Below are 19356 nucleotides of genomic sequence, written 5' to 3' on the forward strand. Positions count from 1 at the left end.
TCAGATGTCTGATCTGGAGCTGTTTTGAGTTTGCAGAGTGGGCTGGGTAACAGTGAGCAGTTCTGAGGTAGCACAGGAAAGATCCAGATAGCAGTTTGTAATGGAAACCTTGTGTTTCTGTTGGTACCCTAACTACACATTCCCCGTAGACGCATTTGGTTCAGTTGTGTCAGCTATGGGTAAGATTTTTTTCCCTCCTGGAGGAGAGAGAATCAAGTCTGGGGAGTTTTCTTTCTTGGCTTCAGTTACTGTCTGCATAACATTTTCATTAATCACCTTATTTGCTCTAACAGAGGGTGAGTGGTGCAGCTGAAATCATCAGCTTGTAGCAGACAACAAATCAGTATGCTAGCATGCTAGAACAGAAGTAACACGAGACTGCAAATGACTAAACAAGATCTCAGTCCAGCATATATATCCATCAAGGTCCATATTATTACTTTGACTCATTTGATAAAAACACTGTGTTTATTACTTGGAGAGCCCTCCTCTAGTCCCTAGTCACTTTAAAAGGTTTGAATTGGCTCATCAACACGACAGACAAAGAAGAAAAAAATCCCACATACCTTCATTGATATTAGTCTCTGTTATGTTTTAAGAGGCCAGACTTCTCTGACCTATGCTGAAGACACAAGCTTTGTATGTAAGGAATGAAGAAAGCCCCTTAAACAACAAGTTTTTGGCTCAAGGCAAGAATTGTAGTCTGAAATTCCTTTGCTGGGGTGATGCAATAGGTCAGATTTGCTGATTAGCATTTATATTTTTTGGTTTTGCAACCCCAGTATTCTTTTGAAGTATATTTATTAAAAAGTATAATTGACCAACGGAAAAGGAAAAAAATCCCCCATCTTCTAGTTTTGTCATTCAGTAATAACCAGATATGTTTAGAGGCTCTGTTTACAGTGTTTCTTTCATTTGTTTTCTATTCACAATAGAGGTTTTAAGAATCATCCTCCTTTCTTACATTCATAGATCTGAGTAGAACAAATTAGAGAAATACAGTAATTAAAGGGCTACTGTAATAAGCCCCGGAGTCCCCCTCTTTGCAAAGAGTCTGATACTTCAGTGTAGTTTGGAAATGACACAGAGCTAAGATGCATCTTCCTCTCCCCATCATTTCAGCATAACACAATTTAATTATCTTGCATTTAAGTGCAAAGTCAAAGGGTCAGCTATTGATCTCCATTCTTGGAACAAGCCACAGGAGAGACAAAATCAAGTGGAAGTTGCTGCTCTTTTAAGTTAGTGGCATTTCAGCTGCTTTACTGAGCGCTGGTCTAGGATTTAATGCCTCAGAGATAAGAAGACCCAGCTTACTGAACAGAAATTACATAGAGCAATTGCAGGTGCTTAACTTTGACAGAAAACCCCACGTTTAGTTAGCATTATTTTAGAACATGAGCTCTTTGACACTGAGGCTGTTGCGTTTCGTTTTTCAAGAGTTTGGCCTGTCATTGGTACTCAGTAAAAGAGCATTGTTTACTCATAGATTCCAGCAGCAGAGGGAAAAAATGCTGCTTTTATAATAGGATGTGGCAAAAGTCCATGTAAACAAAGGCATTGCACTTAATGGAAGCACGATCGATAGAAGTTGTTCCTGTGGGGCTGACACAGTGCATTCTAGTCTGCACACTTACCTAGATATGGAAGTTGTCCCTGCTAGGTAGGATAAGTTTCTGACCTCATGTGTATCCTAATGGCTCAGATGTTCCTCTTTTCTTAGATAGGAGGTCTCCATTTTGGTTGTGCATTAGAACTTTTGGGAAAGACAGTAAAATGGTAAACATTAAGCTTTAGAGTTAAGACAGAATCAACGAAAGAGCAGCATTAGATAACAATGATAAATCCATATAGAACTGTAAGGAGATTTTTACCTTATCTTTGAAATTGCATGCACTGTAAACACCATCTCATGTAATCGAGTAACATTACCACTTTTCTGGCTGATGGATTCCTACCTTTGTAAGAGGTAGTTGAAGTTTTGATTACTCACAATAAAATGTGTTGCTGTACTGATAGTGTATTTAAAGTGTACATGCTGTCAGTGCAGTCACGTAGCAAGACTACAGTAAATACAACAGAAAAGAGTCAAGAGAAATACTATCTATGTAGATTTTGTCAAGGCCATCTAGAAGATACAGCAGTAACGCAGTTGCTACCACATAGTTGTGCGTTGTTTTTTCTAGCCATCAAAAGAAAACTTTACCTGTTCTCTGTGATGTGGGATAAATCTTTCATGCTCATTATGCTTCTGTGAGGAGAAAACATACATATGCATCTCCTTCTTATCTGACGTGGCTAACCTGAATACCCAAGGTATTAATGAGCAAATTTACATCCGAAATGAATTGCTCTTATTGTATTTGTATATGATCAGCAACTCCCCCAGAAACACTTTGCTAAGAACATCACAAAAAGTGAAGAGGAAAATACCACACCCAATGTCCAGCTTAGTAAGGCATCCTGGCCTTCAAGTGTACAATGTACAGCACTACATAGGGTAGGAAATGGAAGAGATGAAGCTAGTTTTGTTCACTGACCTACGCTAGGGAAGATTCCTCCTTCCTTTCATCTCTCCAGTAAGAGCTGTGAAACCAGGTGGCATTTACAGCAGCTAATCAATGCATACTAAAGACACGGTATAAATGGTACAAGTGAAACTGAGTTCCTAATTTAAACTTACAGTATTTACTCCAGGAGAGTTTTCATTGAGACTGCTATGATTTATAGTTCTAGAAGTGGCCAGGGGCACACTTTGCAACCACATGGACTGACTTTACTGTAAGGCCACAGAATTTCACCTGCAAGCCTTTCCTGTTTTCTCACTCTTCTCTGTTACTCTTGTGTTCCTTTTAACTATGCCACATTTCAGACTAGTGAGAAAAAAGATGACTGGAATGGTGACATTTGTCTGACACCATGCTTCACCGCCATCTATTTCCTTTCTAGTTTGCAACTAACCTTATCTACAAACTCAAACACAACACAGCTCTGACTAAAGAAAGCCATACATTAATAACTATTTTTTAAATGAGGGCATTCTCTACAAGCATAGGCACAAAGCAAATGAAGATGTATGTGGATTATACAATCATTAGCTGCTTGGAGAGGCAAGAATATAACCTCACTGTATGTGAAAGAAACAGTTTGGAGTTTTAGGCAAGGAAGACTGGCATGGAGCAGAGGTAGCCTTGCTGTGAAACTCCATCATGCAGAGCGCTGTGGTGAATGTGCTGAATAGTTCATGTAATGTGTATTTTTTAAATAGAATCATAGAATCATAAAGGTTGGCAAAGACCTCTAAGATCATCAAGTCCAACTGTCAACCCAACACCACCATGCCCACTAAACCATGTCCCTAAGCGCCACATCTACACGTCTTTTAAATACTTCCAGAGATGGTGACTCAACCACTTCCCTGGGCAGCCTGTTTCAATGCTTGACAACCCTTTCGGTGAAGAAGTATTTCCTAATATCCAATCTAAACCTCCCTTGCGCAACTTGAGGCCATTTCCTCTCATCCTATTGCTAGGTACTTGGCAGAAGAGACCAACACCCACCTCACTACAACCTCCTTCCAGGTAGTTGTAGAGCACGATGAGGTCTCCCCTCAGTCTCCTCTTCTCCAGGCTAAACAGTCCCAGTTCCCTCAGCCGCTCCTCATCAGACTTGTGCTCCAGACCCTTCACCAGCTTCGTTGCCCTTCTCTGGACACGCTCCAGCACCTCCATGTCCTTCTTGTAGAGAGGGGCCCAAAACTGAACACAGTATTCGAGGTGTGGCCTCACCAGTGCCGAGTACAGGGGCACAATCCCCTCCCTACTCCTGCTGGCCACACTATTTCTGATACAGGCCAGGATGCCATTGGCCTTCTTGGCCACCTGAGCACACTGCCGGCTCATGTTCAGCCGGCTGTCAACCAGCACCCCCAGGTCCTTTTCCTCCGGGCAGCTTCCCAGCCACTCTTCCCCAAGCCTGTAGTGTTGCATGGGGTTGTTGTGACCCAAGTGCAGGACCCGGCACTTGGCCTTGTTGAACCTCATACAGTTGGCCTCAGCCCATCGATCTGTGCTGTCCAGGTCCCTTTGCAGAGCCTTCCTACGCTCGAGCAGATCAACACTCCCACCCAACTTGGCGTCGTCTGCATGTAATGTAAATAGGTAAACAATGCTGACATACAACCTTGCTGTTTGAAAGATGATTAGCATATTCAAAGGCATTGCCTGTGTCTTACTGTTAGAAATAACTTACACAGAAGAGATAGGAGAGAATCAGATGCATTAAATATTTTCATGAAATCTCAGCAGTATATGTTTAAAGATATTATTTAAGGCTGGTTTGCTAAATTTCAGTGCTTTAGATACCAACAAGGGTATTGTTTCTTTACCTTCTTGTCACAGCTAGTAGCAGTTTTCTGATGGGAAGCTGGGGAGGACAGCAAAGACAAGGATGCCCTCATCTCCCATCACTAAATGAACTCCCTTCATTTTGCTAGTAGTGCAGATAGCCTGTGACCCTTGGTTAGAAGAATGATGAGGAATCTTTAAGCCATAGGAATGTTTTACAAATTGCACATATCTGTTCCCTCACTTTCACTTTCTCAGCCTTTGTTTCAGAGTTTTCTTTCTGCTGGCTTTTCCATTCCACTGGATTCTACTGATGCATCAAATTGAGTCACAGGTGCACACATTCTTACTTAAGTGGTGAGCATATGACTAGGTTAATTAGTTATTCAGAAAGTTATAAAAGCACCTTTGGTTCAATGCTTTATTCAGCTAATTCAGCCTCTTTGCTAAACTTTTGAATAATTCTGTTACTTCTAATAGGATGTATTTCAAAGATTTGTGTCTATATATCTAGACGCCCTCATAAAAGGAAGGAATCTTGAAGGCTAAACTCACCTTAGCAATTTTGTATGATTGTGTTTTAAGGGAAAAACTCTTCAACATAGTTAACACATACAAATGTAACTATGTTTACACAGTCCCAGTTTTGATGTAGTCTGTAAAATTGACTTCAGAGCTTCACAAGCCCCTGGCCTAGTGCAACTGATTTTTTTTGTAGTTTCAAAAGAGGAAGGAACATAGAAGACAGGTAGAGGTTGTGTAAGGTAGGGAGAAGAGATAAAGTGTGAACCCTTCAGAAACCAGGAAGTGACAAACTGCAGAGGAGAAAGCCTAATATTAGCGATGACAAGTGTTATGTATCTTAGTACAAGGGTGCAGTAGAACAAGTAGTTTTCTCACTGGGACTCTCAGTGCCCAGGTCTACAGAACCAGATGTGAATTTTAAACTGTGGAATTCCTGAAGGGTTTTTTATGACTTTTTTTATGGTCTTCAATCAATGGGAAAGAATTTAATTTCTCAGTTGCCCAGCAGGATTACCTAATTTTTGAGTACTTTCTAGCAGAGAGAGACTACAACGTAAACATAGCTAGAGAGAAGAAAACCAAGTACAATTCACTATGTATCCATTGAACTGTAACACTCTATATCGATCATAAAAATATATGTTTGGAAAATATGCTTGGTCTTTCTGACATGGACTTTGGGTTGGTTATTTCTTTGCTATGCCAGTAGTGCATCATTGTACTTTTTGAAAGGAGAACTCAAAACAGACACAACATTTTGAAGGGCTGCATCACTTACCAACAATTTGCAAAATGACTCAGGAGGACAAATGTACAAGGAAACCGAAGCAGCTTAGCATAACACTGGAAAATAAGTTTCTTGTACTTAAGATGCTGTAGGGAATCACTTAAGACTCCTTGGGCCACACTGCAATGCTAGAGGGCATATTCTCAGTCACATTCTCAGCATAGATCTAAAATCTATTCCAAGATTTCCTGTGAAGGGGAGGATAGACTTCCATGGTCCTGACATTTGGCTGATTAGCCTACCCTTGAAAATCCCATGTGCTTATAAACACAGGGAGTCCAGTGGAAGTTGAAAACACAAATGAAATCGTTCCCTTAGAAGATCAGCTCTCCAGTTAGTCACCTAATAAAAATGTCAGGCATTTAATCTTCATGGAGGGAAAGCTGCCAAGAAATGTTAATGAAGAATATTAATAACTTTGCATTTCTTTATTAGTGAGAACTGTAGAAACTATATTTTTGGCGAACAGTTGTTCACTGACAGTCTTTTATGAAGAACAGAACTATATGTCAGTTAAACTCAACAGATAGTTTAGGCTGATTTTTTTTATTTCAGAAAAGTTGTGATAGTGCATTTCATTGATTCATTTCAGATTAACATCGTCATTGTGTTGAAAGTTGTCCCCAAAGCTAAAGGAATGAAAATAGCGTTACAAAAAAACACCTCAAAAGAAGTAAAACATTTTGGTCAACCAAAAATAAAATTACCATGGGCTTCTTGGTTTGCTGAATTCTTCTGCAGTTCAAATTTTTTTTAATTTTTCAATTGAGCAGAAAATAAGTTGTCCACATAGCTCTATCCTCTATTTCACTCTTTCATTCAAAACCTTAGCAAAGGCTATAGCAATATTTCTTTTTATTAAATTTATGGCCCTTTCATTTTAAAGCCAATTTGCTTTAAGATTTATTTTCCAGATCCTGGAACATAACTTTCAGCTACTTACCATTTTTTTGTGTGAAGTGGTCTGGAACTAGGCTTTAGCTGGGAGTGGAACCGAGCTTAATGTACTGAACATACAGTGACGCACTTCAGCAGAGATAAAGTGAGAACTAAACAGGAGTCAAACAGGAGTTAACATGGTAGGCAGAAAATGACTTGGTAAAGAGAACAGGTTCAAATTTCAGATTCTTAATTCACTGTGCAAAAATGCAGGATAAAAATCATGGGTATTTAAAAAGTGCTAAGCTATAGAAACTCACACAGACAGAGCAGTTCAGCTTGGGCATCCCAGTTTGAAAAGGGATTCAGTAAAGCCATGGAATGCGTATTTTAGACAACAGAAAGATTATGTGATGGAGTGTCCTGGGGAAAAAAGCAGCCTAAAAAGGCTAGAATGATTCTGCCTTGACAAAAAATACAGTAAAGTAGCTAAAATTATTATAAACTGAGATTTAAGATCTGGCTGACATTATTGAATAAGTTTGAAATAAAGGCCTAGAATATAACTGATAGAACATAATCTGTTTAAAAAAAAAAAGATTGTTTCCATTATGGTGAAAGTGAGTGGTGATATTTTTAAGAAGGACCAGATATCTGCATGGAACATACCAAATCAGTTATTTTGTTTTTTTGTGCGGACCTGACTGTGGTTAAGGCTAGGGGAGGAATTTTGCACTACTTGCATTTCTCTGGCATTGTAGCCATTATCATTGTAGTATCTGAACGTGTGTTCGTCATTTGCTATTTGAGTTGTTCTAGTTAGCTGTGGTTATACAGATAAGTCATGGTGTAATCTGTGCTCCCAGATGGAGCAATACAAGCACTTCTAGAGCAAACAGCAACACGCATTCACTTAAAATGTAAACTTGCCACTTGGAAATTCCCCTTTAAGAAATATTCATGTTTGTCTAAATAACTCAATGAAAATGTTAAGGTACAGAAAACCAAGTATTTAAATAATGGATATTATGGTAGCTGTTGCAGCTCCTGCCCAGTAGTAGTTTCCTGTGCACACAGAAAACATAAGATCCAATAATTTATCAATTTAGTGACAACAAATTTGGATTTGTTAAGATAAAAATGAAGATGCCCACACTTTAAAGTGTGGCTTAGGTCCGTGCCTGCTGGAAATCTGAGAACTCCAGTTCCTAAAAAAAGGTCGCATCACAGATAATGGAAATAGCTAGAACATGCATGCTTCTGTCAGCAGGTACTAATGCAACCTAGCTCCTTGTTGCTGTGTGTCCTATGGCCTTGCGGGGGTGTTATGTCCCAGCGTCTAATAATGTGTGAACTCTGACTGAAGCTTTTCTTGGATTTGGGCATTCATACCACACTCCCATATTGGGTTTCTGGTGTCTAGTGACAGTCAAATTCACCCTATAACTTTTCTTTTCACTGAGAACATTACTAAAACTTCCTCATTTTCCTGGAACTACCTCTGTTAGTTATGGTTCAAGGTAGCAGAGACATTCAAAAGTTGTTTGACAGACACACAAAAGCAGATGCCAAAAACATGATTGCATTTAGCTTGTTTGGTTATGAAACGTCATCCCCAAAATCATTAATTTAAAACTAACTGGTTTCAATTTATAGGAATTTGGCATTGGGAGGCTTTGGAATTTTTTGATCCCTTTTTAAATTCTTGATAAAGAAACGACCATTCGTCTAACATCAAAGCTATGCATTATTCTCTCTCTCGCACTTAGAAGGTTAAGGGCTTGGGTTTTGGCTATCAAAAGGGCTTGTTTATAAACAAGAGAATAACAGAAATGAAAATATTCATAAATACATATCAGTGTTATTGAAGGATGACCTTTTATCTTTTTTTTTTAAATAACAGCCAGTCTCAAGAAACATAGTCTGCTTGGCTGAATGTTTTTTCCCAGGATAGCATTTCCTCTCTTGGAGGAAGGCTGCTTCAGTCACATCACTATTTAACTGTCTGCCCGTCATCCTCCCCACCCAGCCTGCTGATCTGTGTTTCCAAATATACCCTTAATTATGTATATGAAAATGTAGAAATATAAGAATAGCACACAGTGGCATGTTCAGGTTTCTAGTCTGTTTTCATAACAACATACAGTGCTGTTCTGCAAAGCAGCAGAACAGATTAAAGATCACAGAAAGTTGTTTCTGGTTTACTGTTTCTGGTTTTGCAGGAACTCGTGGAATTCCCAGGATACAAATTTCTTTGTTACTGCATCGCCTTGGCATATGCTTGAAGATGCTAACATAATGTGCAGAGCTACTACATTAGTTAAATTGAAAAAACAGCCCCCAATATGTGGTTTGGCTTAATAATACTGTAATCTGTAGGGCAGTGGATATCACATTTCAAATTGTTCAGATACAATTGCCTAATCTTCGCATTGTAATTCTGAAAATGGTTGGTATCACAGGTGTCTCAACCTGTTTTGGCATTTCAGTCATTAGTAAGTTATTTTTTAAGCATGCTCAGGCCTACACAGTACTTGGTATCATTTTTACTTGCTATTCAAATGCTGGATATCATACAGATGAATTGGTGAAACAGGAAGCAGATTACTCCAGGGTCTGTACAGGAGTGTTACTATATAGGAAAGGAGTCCTTAAAACTATATGTGAATTGGAGTAAAGTCAAGAGTGCACTAAAAGTATGGTACAAATCAAGCTCAGTAGACATCGGATCCGGTTCCACCATCTCTGTAGTTTTTGTTTCCCATAACTGCATATAGTTGTCTCAATATATGTAATGATTGACAAATATAGAATAATACAAAGGACCTTTATATGATATCATAAGAACAGGCTGGCTCTACTTGCTTCTGAATCCCTTCCAGCAAGAAAGAAGAGAGATGCATTTTTTAATGCTGTTTCTATAGCCCAGGCAACTCTACGGTTCCTTTGGTGGTCTGCTCTGGCAGACAATATAAGCAGCATGAGTAGCTAGGGCTGTGCTACTGAAATGAATTCAGAAATCAGTGCACCTGCAGATCTCATGTACTTTTACTCAGTAAGCACTGCAAGTTTCTTAATGCAGCTTTACACACATTTTTTAATTTGGACTGGGTGGAGTTCAGGACGAAGCCAAAAATGTCCTTGCTTGTGTAATTTTCAGTTAACATCAGTTGAATTTAATTCTTGAATATGATGTTTTTCCATCAAGCTTGTGTAACTGTAAACACAAGTTAGGTGATGTCATGTGCTCTGGCAGAGGAGCGAGAAAGGTTACAGTTTAGTGGGATATGGAACATGGAAAACCAAACCTATTTAAAATTGTAGAAAAAAAAAAATTTACAATTTCCTTATGTTTTAAAGGCATCCCTTGCCTGCCTCTCTGAAGAGTAAAGAAGCCTGAGCTGCTTTTTGATTCCTTTATTTTCAAGCATCTTTATCTTTGGAGACCTACCTCTCTTTGAGACCTGCTAGTAATGCTCGTAATGCACAAAAATACTGCCGCTGCCAAGGCATAGTGTTAAGATTCTCAATATACACATTCATATGCTTGACATGTTTCCTGCCGTATTTAAGATATTTGATAACATTTCCACATTAATTTATAGGATCAAATACTCAGTCATTGTATAAAGGTAAAATTCTGATGTCAGCATTGCCTAAGATGGAGCTCAAAATCTTTATTGTGTTGTGTACAGCCACTTTAATGGTGAAAGCTCTTTGTTCAGTACAACATGTCCATGGGTTACTGCTTATGCAAGAAAGTTGTACTGTGGCTGCATATTCCCTAATGAGATTAGGCAATCAATTCATACAATCTCTCATTCTGTTGATTGCTTTACTGCCAGTAAAAGGACATTTATATAACTTACCTGCACAGAAAACCACATCCCTTCTGTTTGAGAGATGAGACTGATGACAGACTGTGAATTTCCACGTGTGGTTTTGGAGCAGCAGCTAGGTCTTGTCTTAATTAATACCCCGCAGCAACTTTGTTCCAGACTGTGTACTAATTTTTTTATGAACAATAATGACTCTCGTATCTTCACACAAGGCATCCAGCATTTCCTCACAATACAGCTTTTCTTTGAGGAGGTATTGCTAAACCTCAACAAAGCTGGGAAGCACTCTAGAGAACTTGCTACCACTACTAGAGTGATGCCAGCTGTCAGAGAGTGCATGGAAGGGAAAACCACTTGGCCAAGAAACTTAAAGGCAACAACCGAAAAGATATCAAATCAAGACTAGAGAGGACTGAGGGGAAAAAATAATTCCTAGGAAGGAGGAGAATGGGACAGTAGAGAAATAGCGGAAGAAAGGCCACATTTTCTTTGGCTTAGCACCCAAATCATCACTACCATCATCAACAACATCAAATCAGGCAGATGAGTAGGAACCTGAATGTTCTCATCCAGATCTAATGTGCAGTGAGGAGAGGGGGAGATAAGTTGTGCAATGCCTTCATCACCTGACTGTTAGTGCTGGTAACACAGATCTTAACAATCCCGCTCCAGAACCTCTTCTCTCATTAGGAACTGGACTGTCGTGCCTACTGCTGGCTACCAAATGCTAGACATAGAAAAGAGCAGCTGATGCCGTGGTAATTAACCAGCAGAAAAGGTACCATTTTCTCTGTGCTTCATGGTATTGTCAACAGCAGAAGCAAAACATTGCATGTTAACTCTTGCCTTCCTTGTCTGAAAGCAGTCATTTCATGGGGCAGTCCTTCTAGTGAAGAACATTTGCTGACACCATTTGTAATGAAAACAAACACAGAGAAAATTAACTTGGGCAATAGAAACATCCAAAGGCCATTGCCTTACCAAAAAAGGATGCCATAGCTCAGGGTGAGAAACTTCGATTCCGCAGGCCAGATCCAGCTGTCAGACCATGTCTCATTGCCCATCTTCCTAAAGGTCCCAAAGTCCTCATAGAAGTATATCTGTTGTATGACCAAAACATAGGGAGAAGACCAGTGAATCTGGTCACACAGCAGGGATGACTGGCATGTCCCACCACAGGCAGGAGCGTATCTAACAACAGATGACTGGATACATAATAAACACAGCCAAAATACATTTGTTTCCCATTTGTTTTTCACATTTCTATCAGCAGACAGAGATGAGTCCCTGACAGTTTGCAGGAGAAGGTTGAGGAGGACATTGAATGGATTTGCATGGGGTTTTTTAAGTGACAAAACTATATCCATTAAACCAGTTGGTGGTGGTTTTATTCTTAAAAAAGTTTGTGGGGCCCTAAGTTTTTTAGGCTTTAGTTCAGGGGAAGCCAACCAAAAGCAGTCCTGTTTGTCTTAGCTGCCTTTTGCAGATCACTTAGGAGGTGGTGTTCATGTTTCTCCACATGAAAATCTCCCTCGTGTACAGATACAACCATTGCATTATGCATTGTTGTTGTAGGTGTAACTAATGAAATCCACAAAATATGCTTGAGAACAATTGGTCTAATGAGCCTTAGTCTTTCTCCTAAATAATCAAGGAAACATCAGGGACACTTGCTTTCTCCACACTCTTGAACAAAATCCTATTTAAAAAAAGAATTGCCTGTCTGTTCATTGAGACACTTATTTCATATTTGGCTGAAGTATCTTGGAGGCTTCATAAACAGAGGGAAAAAGAACCTACAAATCTCTTTTTCTGAGCAGGAGCCTCCTAAGTAGATCCTGGAGATAAATCTGTGAATTTAAAATAGATTATTGGCTGCTTAGATTGAAGGCTGGCTGGGGTCAATTTTGCTATCACACAATTTTAATTAAGGTGTATTGAATTTCTCCAGGAGGCTAATTTATTTATTTATTTCCTATTCAATGTAGCGTGTGGAGAACTTTTATTTCTTCTTTTGGCACAGAATTTTTATAGCTCTATGGGCCTCTTGAACTGGCTATTCAGCATTAGAAAGATTAAGATTAATGCAAGTAGGAAATTATAAAAATTATAATTACAAAAAATGCTAAGTCCGAGTATTCACAAAATAATAAGATGTTCTAGATTAATAACAAATAAAGAGTATGTGATGTTCAGACTCAATGACAGTAAGAACCAAACCAATATATAGAAGTAGTAGACAGCACATTTCATGATTTGATGTTTTCATTTTTAACAAACGGAGAAACTAAGGATGGAAACAAATAGTATGAGTTGCCCAAGGCTATGCAGCACATCAGTGATGAAGCTGGGAATATATTCCAGATACCCATCTACCCAGCAACGCTACTTCTGTCTGCAACCTGTGCTCGCCTCCAGTGCTTGAGCTTCTCAGGCTGCACATCTACCACAGTGCCCAAGTGCAGACGTCCAGCACAGCCATGCAATGGCACAGGCATCTGGCCTTGTGCAAGATGTTTCCCATGTCTAAGATCTGTTGAGAAGTGCAGCAGGTCACCAGTCTGCTATTTCTTTGAGCTCACAGGTCACTGGTCCTACCTTAAGCGTAACAGGTCATGGTTTTTAGGTTAGCTGTTGATAGAAGGCTGCTGCCTTCAATGTGGCACATTTACCTAGTTGAAATACAGCGCTCCCTGCCTCACTTCTAAATGAGACCTAAGGCAGTGAACAAGAGAAACCGTAGTACCTTGTAGCAAATGCAGAAAACACAGGCATGGCTGTGGAGAATACAAAGTGAGAGCCTCACATCCTTTGCCTCAAAATTGCCATTTTGCATTTTCACCGTAATTGTTTTTAAATAGCTGAAGAGAGACACTTCATCACACCTTCTGAACTTCAACATTGAGTCAGACAGACATAGGGAGAGCTTGGAGGAATAAGTGAATATTCAATAGAGCTCAGTACAGATATTGTCAAAGTCCAGAAGTAAAGACCAGTGACTACAAGAGATATGAAATGTGACATCCATGAAAGGATCAGGAGCCCCAGCATCCCTGAAGATCCAGTTATCAAATAAGGTATCACTAGTTTGATTTACAGTACTTTTTAATGGGTTGGAATACTACAGTGGCCTCCTCTCTGGCAGAGTTAACACCTTCTCCATCCAATTAGTGCCAAGTGGCATCTACCTTGCTCCCAATCTTTTTATTCTAACTTTTATTCTAAACCATGGAAGACATTGCTATCCGTTCTAATCACGCCGTGTTTGCTTCCTGCAGGTGAACGGCCTTTTGAATGCAACTGGCAAGGATGTAACAAGAAGTTTGCTCGCTCTGATGAGCTGGCCCGCCATTACCGCACTCACACTGGAGAAAAGAAGTTCAGCTGTCCTCTCTGTGAGAAACGCTTCATGCGCAGTGACCATCTGACAAAGCATGCCCGTCGCCATGCCAATTTCCACCCAAGCATGCTCAAGAGGCGAAGTGGAAGCAGCTCAAGAACAGGGTCTGTCAGTGACTACAGCCGCTCAGATGCCTCAAGTCCGACGATTAGCCCTGCCAGTTCCCCATAGACCTACCTGCACTGGATGTCAGCACTTTGCCTCTCATACCTAACGTGGAGTTTCGTTTGTGTTGCACATGTTTAAAAAATTCTGCCGCTCCCCCTCCTCAGTTCCCCACCACCCTTTTTAAAAAAAAAAAAAAAAACAACCAGTAAATAGCTGCCTCCCACTGCAATTTCCAGTCAAATTTTCTTTACCCAACCACAGAAATGGCTATTCTAACCTCATGGACAGACAGACTTACATGTTCCACTTAGTGACCCCTGCTGTCTCAATATTTCATACATTTTGCAACCATTTACAGATCCTCTTGATTATTCTTTATAAGAAAATGAGAAAATCTAAAAAAAAGAAAAAAACCCCACTTAATTCACCTCAGGTGTCAAAGCAGTTTTGTAAGACCGGATTGCACAACATGAGCATACACACACTTACAAATCAACTGTGTTGGATTGTGTCCCCCTTCTCCTTTCTCAGGGATGGATATTTATGTTACACAATAAGTACAATGAAGACACACCCTAACCGCAGCCTTACTCTGTACATATATTTGCACTCAGCAGCTTTTTGTTAGGTTCTTTCACACACTGGGGAAAAAATAAAAAACAAACAAACAATTCAAAAAACAAACCAGTACTGGAATGTAGTACCAGACTCTTCCATTGTTTGTTTTCCTGATTATATACCTACATTGGGGAGCGTCCAAACAGGAGTCTTGTCTTTCTTCCAGCTGCCCTCTGCTTTTGGTAGCAAGCCGTCTTTTCACTTCATGCTGAAGATGCTCCAAAACCAACTTCCTATTGCAAAAATCTCTGTGACATTGATAAACTTGTTTGTTTGTTTGTTTCTTTCATGCTAGATAAAATTCTGAGAAAAAAAAATCTAAACAAGATGCCTTAAGTAAATAACCTAAATCACGAGGAAACGTATTTACACTGGGTAACATTTTATTGCAAGGTGGCATGGAATCTCGGAGGCATTCTGTTGTTACTCTCTCCAAGTTGTTAAGCGCTCTGCACTGCCTGTTCAGTATGGGACCAACAAAATATTCAAATCAAACCACACTGACTTGAACAATTTTTTTCATTCTTTTTTCCTTTTTTTTTAAATGAACTATGGAAATAGCATAGCTGAACCAATGCCCATCAAAACTTTTATCAAGGTACTTACCTACTGTACAGCTGTATCTTAGCAAGACAAATTGGCTAAGACATAGTTTCTGTATCCTGTTGCATCACAATCATGGTCGCTGATAAAAGGAAGTGAAAATCATAAGGTATCTTCTGACTGGAAAAATAAAATATGCATTTTTAAGTTTTAGAATAAAATGACATTTTAGCTCAGCACTACTACAAGTTTCTCAAAAATACACATACCAGCATAAAGTAAGGTGCTCTCATTTCTGAATAACTACTTAGTAACAAAAAGGGAATCTTGGCTAGTTTTCAATAACTTTCAAATACCTAGTGCACTAGATAGAGCACTACCAGGTAGATTTTTGTGTTTTAGAAAATACAGCAAAAGACCAGGAGCATTGTGATGTACTGGAGACCTCACTGGCAGCAAATACACTTTCCTTGGTTTGGTTGGGTCTTATGGTGCATATTATAAATTCAGGTCCTTTTGATTCTGGAATTTTTGGGGTTTTCTTGTTTTTACTCTAAAGTATAAATGCAGTTAAGTGTAGCACGGTGAAAAGAAACTCTCTACGCCAAACCTGCCGTTTGATATCGAGTGAATGCCTCCACATTCCAAATGAACCTGTATCTTACTTGCTGCTTTGCATTGATCCAATTTTGCAAGTTTTTATTGTACTGTATATTAACTGTGAGAGGCTAATATAGATTTCCAAGTAGTTTCATAGGTACTTTCATAATATTTACATTATTCCTAATACTACACGTTCTATTAGTTGTATGGAGAAATACTTAAAGACAGTTCAAAGTGCAGATATTTCAATATTTTTTTCATGTTCACTTGTTTCAGATTTCACCTCTATAAAATCACAGTTTTCCCTTTTGAATTGGAAGTCGTGCAAGGCACAATTCTTCTGTTTCATTTCACAGAAAATGAAAGAACATCGTAAGGTTTTTTTGCAAGACGACAAATATTGTTGAGTTTGTGTGATGAGTTGCCTAACCACTGTGAGTTAGGGGAAAGCCAGATCTGTTTGTCTCCATAGATTTCCTCTTTTCTTTTTTTCTTTTTTTTTTAAAATCTCATCTACTGAGATACACGATTTTAACAACTTGATACAATTCAGGTAACAGGAATTCACATTCCAATCATTTCTGTGACTGCTAAAAGTGCCCTTGTGCCTCTTGTGTGTAAAGAGGCATTTAAGATACCTGGCTAAAGGAATTCTACAGGTCAGCTGTGTCTTGTGCATATACTTCGAAACAAGTCATAAACACATTTCTCATTATCATTATACCTTAATAGAGGGATATGGGTGGGGGGGAAACAACCCAAAATCAAAAGGAGAACTAAGTATCAGCAAAAATCATAGGTTTCATGTTCTAAGTTCAGTTTGTTTTAAAATCACCTTTTCCAAAAAAGAGCATCATTTAATCTTTAGCAAAGGAGAAACCACTCCAGTCCATTTTTTTAGGACATAATAATTCAGCATGAATCAGTAGGTGCATTACAAACAAATTGTTTTAATAGCCTGGAGAAAGAATATTCGCACCAGGTTTTATTAGTACTGAGATTATGGGATATGAAGATTGTGGGACAACCTTACACAAGAACTATGTAATCTTTAACTCAAACAGTAAACTAAGCATTTTACGTGTATTCCTCATGAGATTACTAACAATTCTCCAAGGTTAAGCAGAAAAAAAAGAAATTTGATTCAAAGTCAAATTTCCAGTTCAGCCAGTTCATCTAATGAGCAGGCTATGAGACTATATACAGCCAACATAGCTACACTTTCAGGAAATTCTCTGAAATTTGTCGTTAAAACTTTTTTTTTACATCTTAGCTGTAAATACCTCAGAGTGTGTTAGGCTGACAGTCATATTACTGTGTTTTAAAATCCTAGCTAGAGCTTCAAATATCTCCATTAAATGTTTAATACATGACAGCTTTAGGATAAAATGATGAATTCCAAACCACTAGTAGTTTCCAAAACTGAATGTGAACAAAACCTCTCTTAATATTTTCATATGGAAAGAGAGTGTTTAGGGTTTTCTAGCATCTGCTAGAAATGATGCTAGAAAAGAAGCAGAAGCACCAGCAAAGTCATAAGACTCCATTCTCATGATTGTTCCTCCTGAGTTTGCAGATATGAGAAGTCTGACAGCTCAAATTATGTTTTGAAATCTGGGTGCTTATCCAAACTAACCTCAGATTTTTACCCTTTTGTTGTTTCACCCAGCGGTGCAACCTAAAACAGTCTCCTGGCATAGCAGCAAACATTGCACACTCAGGAAATACTGCTCTGGCAAGTTGCAGATTTCTTCACAGTCCTCCATTTGGAGGAGTGTGTCTGTCTCCTTCTGCCTCCTCCTTTCCCCATGCAATCTGTTGAGGTGAATCCCCACAAACTACAAAATTGCCCTATTTTTTTTTTCTTTTAATTTCAGAATATAATAACAGGTTTATTAGTATTAAGAAAGCCCTGAATGTTTGTTTGTTTTTCTCCAGTCATGATTCTAGCTTCCTCGCTAAGAGTTGAGCTTAACTTCCTTTCTATAGGAAACGGGTGCAAGTTAAAATCATCACTTCACTACCACCACTCAACTGAAACTAAAGACGCTCTTAGAAACTCATTCACCCCTTCCATTAACCCCAGCCTGTGCAAAGGCCTGAAGTGCATTAATGGGCACATGAATTCAGTTTTCATCCTGCTTTTTAGAAAGCAGTCCTGGTAAACTCCTGCCAGCTAGATTTTATTGTGAGAATTGTTTATATCTGCAAATTAGTTGTTCCTTGCTTTTATAATATCTGCATAGTATCTGTTTACATTACATAACTGCAAAGGTATATAACAAATCATCAGAAGCCTCTGTTTGATGGTAACACCTAATTCCTGTATGTATCCTCCCTCTTTACTGCATTAACCCTTGCAATAACTTTTAGCTATGAGACCCTCTGTAGTACACCTTTAAAACCTCATTACCTTCTATCCAGACGTTCAGTGCTTTCCATGTTTCATGCAGCCAGGTAGTAAAAGGCTGTGTGAGGAGCTTACCTGCTTCTAGCTACTCACATTCACAACTGCTTTTCTCCAGTTCTTTGCCATGAGTTCTAGAATTTGTACTGTGTCAAGTGCATTGTTGTTTTGGGGAACGTGGTTTGTGAAGAATAAGGAAAATGAAATCTGCATACTTAAAGCTTGCCTTTTCATTGCCATTTGATTTACTAATTTCATCAGGTGATGCCTACAAACTGACTTTCAGGTGCTCTTTTACTCCATCACACCATCTGTTTGTGCATTGGGTGCTAACATATAGTCTATATCAGTGAATGGTATGATGAACGTCTGTATTTTTAACTCTTTTGGGGATAAAGCTATAGCCTTAGGCAGAAGAAAATAACCGTATTATACTTGTTTACCCCATAAGAATATGGAATGCAAAAGCCCATCCACTGGTATATGGTTTTTATATATACGTATATTTATATATATGGATTTATATAAGCATATGCACATATATATAAATACATATATATGTGTATATTGTATAGTACGTGTGTGTATACATAAATACACAGCAGTGTGTATATACTACACACCGAATAATGAAGGGATGTCTACGGAGCAAAAATAGGTATCCATTTCATTATAACTAGTGATGGGTCTGAACCAAAATCCTAGATCCAAATGCCATTGCGTTTGGAAAGTTTGAACCTGTTTTTTGAGATTTGTGGTTGAGTTTCATCTCTGGTTACAGCTGCAGTTACTTGTATATAGATATGAATTTTGGGGGACGTGTGTGCACGCACATGTGCTTTTTCACAAGCACATGCCTGTGTGGGTGACAGAGAATATGTGTGCCAGTAAGTGTGCACGTGTTTACATATATACTTCCAGCTTTGGTGAACTATAATGTTACCAGTGTCATCTTCACTTGTACAGTTTTATCAGCAGCACATGAATGCTTCCATGGGTCACTTTTCAACTCTTTAAATCACTACATTGAAGTATTATAGTTGTACAGCTATATGTTCATCTATTCTTGCTCTGCTGTAACTTTTTATGTATTTTGTACTGCATAGATTATATATTGTGATAATGTCCTATGCAACAACAATAAAAAGGAAAACAAAAAAAGGAAAAAGGAAGAAAATTAACAACTGTAAAATATCGTCTTAACTTGTATGCATGGTTAGTGACGTTTACATTTTCCAAAATAAAACTTATAACTATGAAATACTGGTTTTCTCTTAATTTCCTTTTCTATGTATCAGTTA

The 19356-nt window shown here is 38.7% G+C and overlaps 1 protein-coding gene across 2 annotated transcripts in view; it reads left to right on the plus strand.

The window, feature by feature from the left end:
• The window catches only part of KLF13 (KLF transcription factor 13), a 40067-nt gene extending 20993 nt beyond the window's left edge, over nt 1-19074 (plus strand). For both annotated transcript variants that reach the window (XM_075160265.1, XM_075160267.1), the window contains exon 3: nt 13655-19074. In XM_075160265.1, the coding sequence (XP_075016366.1) occupies nt 13655-13947 (293 nt within the window). In that variant the 3' untranslated portion in view covers nt 13948-19074. The remainder of the gene's footprint in view (nt 1-13654) is intronic.
• Nucleotides 19075-19356: the final 282 nt, after the last annotated feature.

Source organism: Calonectris borealis, chromosome 11 (assembly GCF_964195595.1).
Source record: "Calonectris borealis chromosome 11, bCalBor7.hap1.2, whole genome shotgun sequence".
NCBI classification, from domain to species: Eukaryota; Metazoa; Chordata; class Aves; order Procellariiformes; family Procellariidae; genus Calonectris; species Calonectris borealis.